The sequence below is a fragment of the Amblyomma maculatum genome, chromosome 8 (genome assembly GCF_055883805.1).
Source record: "Amblyomma maculatum isolate TAMU_Amacu chromosome 8, ASM5588380v1, whole genome shotgun sequence".
Lineage (NCBI taxonomy): Eukaryota > Metazoa > Arthropoda > Arachnida > Ixodida > Ixodidae > Amblyomma > Amblyomma maculatum.
Genome location: NC_139351.1, coordinates 128,703,177 through 128,714,782, shown reverse-complemented (window position 1 = coordinate 128,714,782; position 11,606 = coordinate 128,703,177). Strand labels below are relative to the sequence as shown.

Genomic DNA, 11,606 nt, shown 5'->3' with positions numbered 1-11,606 from the left:
TAATATTTTGGTTCACTTGTTTTTGCATTTCATTTCTGTTCACCTTTCATTTGATGCTGGTAGTACAGAGGACTTGGTGCCTACCCAGCATCATATTCTCTTTCGTGGTTTGCATTGCCAAGCCAAAGCACTTCTGCTCTAAGAACACTCCATTCGCACCAAGGTGAGTATGTACAAAGGGAAGTTTATTTACAAAATGGAAATATCTTTCGAGATATTGGCAGCCGCACCCCTAACTGAACTTCATCAGAATGTATATGACCAGAAACACAAACAAAGAGAACATCATGAGGTAAAAGATGTAGCGGTTGTGGCCGGCTCTGCTCATCTTCACGAGCCTCCCCATTGTTGATTTGAGGATACCCTCGCCAGCATCAAAGTCCGTGTTCATGTCTTGTAGCATCTTGTTCTGGTACTTCACTTCCTGGCCAATGTCAATTGATACCTGTCGCAAAAGAAGGCGTATGCCACTTTCAGCACCGCACATACCGCAGTAAGTAGTGGTGGCCGGAACATTGATGGCACAAGTACTTATTGTTTGTACACATCAAGGCACGAGTGGAGGCTGAATTTAAATGCTGAAGATATGAAAGTGTGCTATAACAACAATATAGATTGGGTTGCTGAACAGTGGGACTAAATAACTTGGTATAATATTGTACCATTCGTATCTTTCGTAATATTGTATCAATCGTTCAACACCGGTCCCGAGTATACATATTATATACAATTATATACATATATTATTATATACATATTATTTATATATGTATAAAGTATACATAATTTATTTCAAATAATGTATATATATATATATATATACTTACTGGTATATGTTAGTTGTAGGCATAAATTTTGTAATATGGTATAGTGTTAGTATGTAAGGTATTGTAAATAAAGAGGTGACGTCCGCTTGCAGGATATCTAGAGGTGTGCATGAGCCAAAATTTTGAGCCCGAGCCCAGCCCCGATGCTACAGACCCAAGCCGGCTCGGCCCGACACAGATGAGGACCGAGTCCAGCCCAGCACTTAAATTTAAAGCCTGGGCCCAATCTGAAGCGATGAAAAAAGAAGAAAATAATTTCAGGATGATAAGTTTATCTAAGATCTTAAAATGTTGAGTTCTCACGTTTGAAATGACAAATTTGCTGAATAATTACGAGGGACTTTAGCGACTAAAGTAGTGAAAGGCGAAAGCCTGAGAAGTCTCATCTTGCCTAGCATTCCTGTCATCTGCAATCCCACACTTGAATGCGCCCCAAGGAACCCCACGTGACAGGAGCGATGGCGTACCATCCAAATGCACACTTGTCGAAGAAAGTGTGACAGAAGCTGCGCCTTTTCTCCAGAAGTCTCATCTTGTCGCTAGTAGCATTTCTGCCCTCTGCAATCCCACACTTGGATGCGCGCCAAGGAATGCCACGCGACAGCCGTCACAAAAGCGGGACACACTTTGTCCACGACAGTATGAGCCATTAAAGTTTCGCCTTAATTACAATTGGTTTACAAGAAGGGAAAGGCGCAGTATCTATCACACTTTCTCCGGCAAGTGTGAGTTTGGACGATACACCATCGCTCCTGTCGCGTGGCGTTCCTTGGCGCGCATTTAAGTGTGGCATTGAAGATGGCAGGGACGCACCCCGCGTCGGCCGATCAGAACGCCACAAAATCGGGACACACTTTGTCCACGACAGCATGAGCCATTAAAGGCTTTCGCCTTAATATACAGGGGCACAGCACGCACGTAGAATTAATAAACTTATTGCACAAAAACAACAAGCTATCCATTGAATTAAGGCATTTGCGGCGCTCTTGGTAGCGCTTGGGTTTCTTTCAGAGCTAAAACTTGTGGCTGGAACACTTTCTTTGACAGGAAAGCAAGTTTTCAGTAAGCAGCTTGTTTGCTTCTCCAAAAGTGCGCAACTTCTAAACCTAAACAAGGGGTTGATATAGTGACCAAGTACTCGATCAGCTCACCAGGCTCACTGCGTGCCTTTCAAGTGAAAATTTCGCAACAAGAGAAACAACAGAAACTCTTGCACGCATATGCTTTGAGCTATGTCCCGCTTTAAACGAGGCCATGTCGAGGCAAGAGTGAGTCACATAGAAACGTGTGATAGGCGACAGCGTGGCACGAATTTTGAAACGGATACCTAAACATGATCGCCGGTGTTACCAAAGTGGAGATGCAAAACTCGAAACTAAATATAACCCACAAGCGGCCCCTCGCGGCGAAGACGCGGAGAGGAAAGGCAAGTTGATGCCAGAAGGTGACTCGGTAGCTCTCGCAGAGGTGGTGGTGGTGAAAAACTTTATGCAATGTTGGGAGCCTTAAACGATTACATCCTAATGACGGGTCTACTCTTGGCTACATGTTGCGGTCGGAAGCTGGTGCTTCCCAGCGACTCTTAAAGCCCAGTCCGCCAGCCGCTTTTGAACGGCTGGGTCAGAGCTAGACACCGCAGCCTCCCATCGCTCGAGGTCGTATAGTTGCCAAATGGCTGGAGGGTGGAATTCCGAGCATTTGATCTCTCTCCATTACCGTGATCAACTAACCGTCTACCCTCCTCCTCATAAATCTCTAAGCTACGTGACATGGCGCCAGCTTCAGTCCCATACATTCCCATCTCTTGCTTTTTTAGCTTTGAACCATTGAGGACTGCTCTCACCACAGTGCACCCTATGTGGGGCACCTAAAGCAGATTTTGAACATATTATGATCAAATGCTAGCAGGAGAACGACATGGGAAAATGCTATGCTCGAGACACTTATCGCACTATACGGCCGTATTCGCGCTTTTGCAAATGTTGCATGTGTTCGTGATCGGGGTGTCCGGCTCGGCCCGGCCCACCCGAGACAAATATACTTTGGCCTGGGCCCGGCCCGAGTCTGAGCGAAAGGGCTTCCGAGCAACCCGAGTCTGGCCCGCGGGCCGAGTATGGGCTTTCTGGCCGGCCCGAGCCAGTGCAAAGCTCTAGGATGATCTCCAACAGAGCATCCAACACAATGTTTCTTTGTATGCTGTCCTCTAGTGGATGCCTTCATGCATGACGGTGGAGGCTCCCAGCCACTGTCGCCTAACGCGGAGGCAGGTGATGTTAAGGTAATCTGGAGTTCAAAGGCTCTAAGACTAAAGAAAACATGGGGGATTCTTTTGTGTTTGTGCGATCAATGTGAGGTACTAATGTAATTACAAAGATAATTAGCTTTTAGAAAGTACACGAAAAAACAACTGCATGCCACTGGTGGGATCCGAACCCACGAGGTTAAAGGAGGTCGTGGGCTCGGATCCCACTGGCAGAATGCAGTTTCTTTTATTCTACCTTCTAATCACCTCCACAATTGCATTACTTCACACTGATCAGCAAAAAAACAAAAATAAAAAAAGCCTTTTCTTCCCTTTGTCACTGCCTGTTGTTGGCTCCCTTCTTATGTATTCATAACGAAGCCCCTCATTTTCCCTGAATATATTCGCTGATTATACTACAAGAGCTAAACGATTTGAAACATTGCCCCGTCTGCAGACCCAATTTATTATAGCCTGTCTTGCGGTTCACTCGTAAAAACGCGCATGCAACCCCCCGCAATTCAGCAAAATGCACGAGTAGCAGTTTTAAAAGTCCCATGTTATGTCCCACACAGCATAATACGCGGTGTCTCTTCGTTCCGGCGATAGCAACACCGCATACCCTGCTTTGGAGAAGATGCAGGCGCAAGTCATTTTTAAACTTATCAACAGCACGCATTACAACAAGCGATTTCTAAATACGATTGTTGCTCATGAAGGCAACAATCGCGAAAAAACGAGTTCTGCCTTCTGATATCCGCCGCTGGCCGAACAGGGAAAGGCTCATTTCGATCAATGCATACAGGACATAAGTGACGTAGCACAGTGTAGGTGCAAACATTCTCAGATTACATACCGTCTTCAGGGCCGATATTTTCGATTTCAAGCCATCTATCAGCTGCGTGTTTTCTTCCTCAACGGTGTCCCTGTAACTGGATCCATCTGAAAGCATATTTTCGGCACGGCATAAGGACGTCGGAACAGAATGAGAAGTTCAGGACCAGCGTTTGACATACGCTGCACACAATGAACGTCGCACGACAGGTTGAAGATCGTGCTTTCCTCGAAACATCGCTATTTAGAAAATATCATACGCCGGTTTGGCCATTACAAACGACACATATGTTCTAGTATAATGGTACAAAAGTTATAACGTAGTTTGTTATTTGCCTGAGAAAACCAGTTTCTGATTACTACTGATGGAGTTCCGTAGACAGCTGTATTAAACACCATGTTTGAGCTGACGAACGCAAAAACCGACAGGTTTTAAACTAAAGACTCACTTGTATATCCGTGTGATGACGTTTGGGCTCGCCGCATTTTTCCTTGCTCTGGCAGTCTTGAATTTCGGAAAATGAGGACCCTTCCGGCCCACGGCACGGCTGCTCCACCAGCTCTCAAGCAGATTTGGGCTACGTCACCACAGCGCGCCTCGACGTCATCATTACCATTGTCATTTGGCTCCAGAAGCAGCAGCCCGCTAAATCAGTGCACTAGACACTAGTTTAACGAAAGCATCAAACTGCTTTAATAAGCGACTTAAATTAAAATATATTATTATTATTATGAATAATTTAAGAACAGTTTTTGGTAGTTAAATTACTTTTACGTTATAAAAGTTTACAAAAGTAGTTTTTTTTTTTTTTAACTGTAAAATGGTAAAACTAACTCTATGGTAAAACCATAGAGTTAATAAGAGTCTTTGTACTAACTGTTAACTCTTGGCGAATTCCAATCGCAGAACTGGAGCAGCGCGCACGCTCCATCACAGAACGCGTCAATCCGGCGGAGAGCACGCTCCCAGACTCTGCGTTTCGAATACTCTTGCTCTGGCCGGAGCAAGTAGGTGGCGCTCGCGAGCAAACGGAGACGGAGAAAGTACCCATCATTCCTTGCACTTGCCCGCGCTTTTCACCTGAACTTGCAGAGAGCCGGCTCCGTGAACTGCGCATGCGCGCCCAGGACCAAAGTGGAAAGGAGGATATGTTGTTCTTCTGGACGGATGTGACGTCAAATAGCTTTTAGTGCTTGTTTTTTTCTAGAAGTAAGCCTCAAACCCAGATGTTCACTGAGCCGCTCAAAGTATGGCCCAAACAAGGAACGCTGGCGCGCTTTTCAGACAACGAGCATTTGCGCTTTGCGAGCCCTAGGCACCCTAGGTTGTCTTTCATGCGTCGGTCTGCTGCAGTTTGCGGGCCATCATCCCGGTAGATGCAAACTCGGTGAAATGCGGATTCAGTTCGTGGATTATAGCCTTAAATTCAGGGGCGCAGCCCTCGGTGCAGTCCTACTGACTGCGGTGAGTCGTACATACATGCCCGCGAACTCTAAGTAAAGTATTTGTCGTCTTTCTGCCATCGCCTTCCTTGCAGCTTCTTTAACGAGTTTTTGCACGGCAGCGCAAGCATGCGTTATCCTCAATTATTGACGTGGCGTAATCGCGCTATCGCGCGACAGTCTCCGGGCGAAGGCGTGAGGAGACGACGAGACTGCTTAATGGCGTCCACGATCTCGTTTCATTGCGCTTGGAACAACTTCCATTCCTGCTGCTGTGCACCGATCGGTCGCCGGTTGCTGTTGTCTTCCGGATGCACTGGAGTATTGGGACATATGAGGCGACTAAAAGATAACGCAAAACTATTTCTGAGTTCGCTTATATTTGTTTGGGCAGTATAAGACATTTTTGCGTGCGCCAGCGTGAACGCGCTGGTTAAAGGTCTATTCACACTTGCGACTAGATGAGGTCGCGCGACTACCAGTCGCGCGACCAGAGGAGAGGAGCTATGTTCACACTTGCGACTGTCGCCTTCTCGAAAAATGAGTTGGGAGTAGGAAAGCTGCAGGGCAATGACAGCGAACGTCGGTAGCAGCCGCTTGCCAGACACTTCAGCTTTTTCAGGCGAGAACACCGACGACGAATAGACGGTGTCGATATAAAATGTTGCGCCTGCGTGAAAAACCAATTTCTCAAAAGTTTATAGTACTTACCGGATAGTCCGAATATCTTTCCAATCTCCTCCCAGGCCATATCCTTCTCCCTGCCTTTGAATTCCGGATGCCGTTTGTTGAAAAGGTAGGGGTATTCTTTAATTGCATTGAGAAGGTGCTCGATCGAGTACCCCGGGACCTCGCTGATTGGTAAAATGGTTTGCGACTAGTAGTCGCGCGACTAGAAATTCGAGCAGTGCCCGATCGGCCCGCGGCAGTTGCTTTTCGACCGATGCGACCATTTGCGACTGTCGCTTTTCGACCAAAACGGTCGCGCGACCGCTGCTAGTCGCAAGTGTGAACGGGCCTTTATAATCGGGGTTTTATTGCCTTCCTCGCAGCTTCAACCGATGGAGCGGCTCGGCCCATAGAAAATGTCGGGCTTCTTTCGGAAAACTGTTGGAAGGTAAGTGGCACTCATCTGTACAGACCATACGTGGTAGTGCTGCAATACATGAGTAATATCTGCGGACTGCTAAAAGGGGGGTTGCTGGCCAGCTGAGAGAGTTTAAACGTAAGTAGGCCCTGTGCGGACTGAGCCTCGAAGTGCAACAAGCCTACTGCACAGCATGAAATGGCTACAAAAGTATGGTTATATACATGACCGAATTCATGTGCTTATTTGCTCAGACCTTTCACTGTCAAGTACTCACTTATTTCGGTGTATACAGCAATGATGGTGACTTCATTACTCCTCAACCAGCATAAGTTCATGCCTGTGACAATATCTGTCCTTTTACTGCCGAAATAACTGCATTGGTGGAACTCGCTGAGCTTGTTTATATAGATTTAACACTTTGGATGCATGTTGCTACTGCAGAGTTCCCTAATATATATCTTTTGCCTGCTCCAACATAAATAGTTGGCAGTGCTTGGCTTCAAGCTGCTGCCAAGGCCATTGACAGCTTATTTGAAAAGAGAGCAATAATTAATCTGAGCTGGCATGTTTTGTGGGAGAATGAGGCACCATTGCGAGTACCTCGTAATCCTGTCAAAGAGCTTGGCAGTTGCTGCTATAAGCACTCTCCATTGCAGTTCCATGCAAGCCGCAGCATATTCCACACTTACTGCACAAGTGATTTAACTTAGTCTCTTTGTTGCTATTTCAGTGCTTTGTAAGTGTGCTAAATATTTGTATTTGTGCTAGCATTGACAGCCAGTCTCGTTGCTACCTTTTTCCTTCTGCAGCAGGCACTCTCACTTGTTTTACTCGAACCAAATTCTATTGTGAGTGAGTTTGCTGAATTTATGCAAACTAAATGTAATTGCAGTATTACTCTCATTTATTTACATCTGCAGAGGCAACGAATTCTTGGTGGCGACGAACGAGTTCCCTCCGCCAGTTCGATTACACCGCCACCTCAGTTGTGCAGTGAGCTGCGACTGGTGTGACCAAATGGATACTCTCACTGCTTCCACAGGTTTAGAGCGTGCTCCCAGTTAAGTTTAAAACACCTTGCTTGCAATGTATTTAATCTTGTTGTGTAATATTGTCACCGTTGCTGATATGCTATTATTTGAAAATCATTCTGGGTGGTTTGGAACACATGATTTGCAAGGGGGGGAGGTGGGAAGCACAAATGTGTGACTGCAATTTTTTGCCAGTCTAGCTTCTAGCCTTGCGAATTAAAGTAACAGATTAATACCTGAACAGGCCTGAAATTTATTGGAGAGTTTGTCATATAGAAGAAAACTTGATCCGGTGTGGAGGTAACACAGCTGTGGTTCTCCGAGAAAATGTTATCCGTGTGTGATGGTGTCTAAAACATGGCATTGTCTTAGGTAACTTGGCATGGAATCGGCCACTTCTTGTACTCTCTTGACAGCATCTATTGTACTATGTGCTAGGTGATATGCCTTCAGGGATAAGAGTAGATGGAGAATACCTCAGTAATCTGCAATTTGCTGATGACATTGCCCTGAAGCAGTCAGGATGACGGGCAGTAATGTGAGCAGTTTGTACGTCATGCTGGTCATGGAGGAAGTAAAAAAGCCTTAGAAGCAATGTAAAGGGTTCCGGAAATCGGCTGGTATGGATCATCATCATCAGCCTGATTATACCCACTGCAGGGCAAAGGCCTCTCCCATATTTCTCCACTTAACCCGGTTCTGTGCTAGCTGCATCCACTTGACCCCTGCGAACTTCTTAATCTCATCCGCCCACCTAACTTTCTGCCGCCCCCTGCTACGCTTTCCTTCCCATGCATAGGCAACTGCAGATCTTTGAAGAGTGGTAGGGAGATTGTGCTAGAAAAACTGCTTGCTTTGTGTGTGTAGTGCCTCATGACCTCAAGCGTATAAAAATCTTGGAAGGATCCTAACAGTACCATAATCTATAAGAAAGGGGCTGTCAAGCACTTGCAAACTTAAACTGATCGGGTTACTGTCCATTGCCTACAAGATAATAGAATTGGGAAAATCTTGGACTTTCTATCAGCTGAAAGAGCAGCTGGCTTTCGTAAGGGCTGCCATGTTTTTTAATGTGTCTGCCCTGCCGCTGTTGTGTGCTGGATTGTAGCCTACATCCACATCGGATAGGAGGCTGTGCAAACAAACTGCTCTTTACAGAAGGGACATAATTTGAACTGCCCATATCATACAATGCAGCAGCAGTAGTGAAAAGTGCTCCACAAGGAGTGACTTATTGTAGAATGGTTGCTTTATTGCGGTAGCGTAAAAGGCGTCACCCTTGAGAAAAATCACAACCATGCCTTTGGCAGGTGACATGGCCATGCACTGATTGGTTGTCTGGTTCTGCGATGTCATGAGGCCACATGATATGGCCGAACTGGCTGGAGCTCATATTGTGGAAAAGCGCAAAAGAGACTAAGAATCGAGAAAAGAGAGGACGACGCTATCTGGAGCTGCTAACTCAGGCAGCTCCTTTGAGGCGAGAGGGTGAGGTGGAATAGAACCCTCCGAGACCCTTGGATCCAGTATCAGACGTGCTACTCCACATTCATACAGCTTGGTTAAAACAGAGCTTTATACCCATGTTGGGTGGTCTTAGGCACAATGTGGTAGATTATGGTTGTATGCTGACGATTATGTGTGAGATAATACCGGCACAAATTAAGGGATTAGGGCTTATACCTTTCAGGACCGCTTTAAGCCAATCGTTCATATATGAATGATGGTTCTCACACACTGGCAGACGTAAATTTTCGTGTTTGGAACATGTAGCCCCATTTAGGCAGATAGTATGACAAAAGTAATTATAGTAACTAGTTCACAGGGATGGAAAGGCACAGAATCTGTCACTTGTTTCTGTGGGCACCTGAACTGTGTCGTAAGAGAAGGGAGGAGGGAGTCAAAGTGGAAAGACAGAAATGGGTGCTGTAGTGGAGGTCTGTGGAGTAATTTTGACCACCTAGGGATCTTTAACGCGCGCTGACATCACATAGCACACGGGTGCCACTTCGTTTGCATCGAAAGCAGCCGCCAGCGGTCGGGTTCGGACATGGGTACTCCGGCACAGTAATCTAGCATCTTAACCACTGCACTACCGCAGTGGGGCTATTGTGACAACCATAGTTTCGTTTGTGTGCGGCTTGTTTATTTTTTTATTTTATTTTTTGTTCTTTCTGGCACAGTGTGACATTTAAAAAATTATTCGAAATAAAGAGGTCTTTGGCGCCATTCACACGATTCTGCTGATTCTACTATAGTTTTCTTTTTATGAGAGCAGTAGCGAAGTCTCTTGAAGACAATTTTACTAGCTCTCACTTCAGCTCAGATGATGAATCAGTCAAATGCCAGCCTCGAACTTCAGCTAGTGGCCAAGAAAAGCTTAGTTTCAATCTCTGATCACTCTTGGTCAGTTACACGTGCTCATTTTGTGTTCCCACTGTTCTGTTTCCATTCGCTGGGTTTCAGCAGCAATGAAAGCTTGGTACTACTTGATATGGCTTCTCCAGAACTTCAAGTGTGGAACTTCTTCAAGCAAATCGAGTGGAGTTTGAACACCGAGCTCCTATTGCAGATTTTCAAATTTGATGGCAAACTCTCCCACCTTGTGGAAAACATATCACCAAATAATCCAGTCATAAATCCTGAAAGGTTTGGAAATGCCAATGCTATAAACTGTAAAATGAGTAGAGGAAGGCCGAGCTTAAAAATGGGTGTTTTCAGCAACTTAGCTATATTTCTGAGAGAACAGCACACCTTCAAAATGAACTTCAGAACGTAAATTATTACTTCCTTGGCAGTTGGGCTTCGCTGCATTTTGTAGTGTGATGGGGAGAATAGGTACATGAGACTCTCAACAACTGCTGCAGGAAATCAAGAATGACCACTGCTTCCGAACAGCACTACGAAAAAAAGAAATCTGCCCATAGGTGCACCATATCTTTACTAGTAATAAAAGAGGCAGTGTAGCATATTTTAGTATTCTGAATTATTTTTCTTGCTGGCTTATTTTGATATTCATGCCCCCTTTTCTTTCACTTTTTGGATTTTTTCTGCAAATTTTGGAGAAAAAGGTTTTTATGTTATGTATAAAGCCAAAACAAAAACATGGGCATTTATTTAATTGAGGATCAAAATACCTGCATTTTAGTATTATCTAATAGCAAGATTGTGTAAATATTTTATTTAATAAACAAATTACATGGTGCTGAAGGAGTTGAGGCAAAAAAAAAAAAGACTTCTTCATTTTCAAGCTGTAGTTTAAGAAATGAGCATTTTTCTGCCTTTTGTATATCCTCAAGATTTTATTACAATTTCTTTTTATATTCATGTTTGACAATACTTTGTGAATATTTTAACCAGTGCTGAGAATTTATCTTATGTATTATGCTTATATTCACAATATTCACGTGTTTAGAGGGCATTTAAATAGCTGTATTTTAATTGGCTCATGTGCGTCATGTACAGAAGGTGTGATCAGAAATTGTCATCGAAAAACGTCCTTCATACTGGAACTTGCGTGTGAAGAGCTCTGGCAGGTGCGTGCTCTGTTGCCGCGTTGCAGAGAGGAGGAAAGGAGGCATCCTGGCTGTGCAAACCGCCGCGGAGAGGTGACAAAGAGGCTAATGGCAACCCCATGCATACTCGGGCCACTTATGCGCTTATACACAGGACCTCGGAGGATGGGCGTGTGGTATTCGATCTGTCATTTGACATGTGTAACTAGAAGGCTGCATTCCCTGCACCGTACCTATTAGTCACATATTCTAATTCTGGTGCCGGGTTGTGTTCGCCTTAGCGATCTTAGAGCTCTTAAGCACTTCCTACATTCTTTTTTTTTTTTTTTTTTTTGTAGGTTGCAGCAAAGTTCTTTAAACACTTCATTTATAAAATAGCAAGGTGCATGTATGCGGTCAAGGATCCACAAGGGAAGCTGCAGACGGGAGCTGTTGACGCTACCATGCTATACTCTTAAAGACAGATCTCAAGTGTCTCCTAAATTTTTATAAAAAAACGAACATCCGCACAGTGTTTGCTGGAGATGCTTACAACCCTGCTGTCCTGTCCGAAGACAGGGGTACATGCATTACTGCCCGCCATATGCAAGGCCAGCCACAATTAAACATTCGTTACCAGAGTAA

At 44.8% G+C, this 11,606-nt stretch overlaps 1 protein-coding gene and 1 long non-coding RNA gene across 3 annotated transcripts; one reads left to right on the top strand and one right to left on the bottom strand.

Annotated features, from left to right (window-relative positions):
* Window positions 1–164: 164 nt before the first annotated feature.
* LOC146182543 (BET1 homolog) lies at window positions 165–4,506 on the bottom strand. The gene is made up of 3 exons (XM_084577664.1): window positions 4,353–4,506; window positions 3,926–4,011; window positions 165–445 (listed from the first exon to the last, which is right to left on the bottom strand). Exons 1-3 carry the CDS (start codon window positions 4,387–4,389, stop codon window positions 233–235), a joined length of 336 nt encoding a protein of 111 aa, XP_084433790.1. The 5' UTR covers window positions 4,390–4,506; the 3' UTR covers window positions 165–232.
* A 540-nt stretch (window positions 4,507–5,046) lies between these two features.
* LOC146182542 (uncharacterized) lies at window positions 5,047–11,606 on the top strand. Of its 2 annotated transcripts, XR_014700357.1 has the most exons (4): window positions 5,065–5,368; window positions 6,399–6,463; window positions 7,357–7,496; window positions 11,321–11,606. It is a non-coding gene; the product is annotated as an uncharacterized LOC146182542 (long non-coding RNA). The 2 variants fall into 2 exon arrangements; XR_014700356.1 differs by lacking the exon at window positions 11,321–11,606 and having other exon boundaries at window positions 5,047–5,368; window positions 7,357–10,822.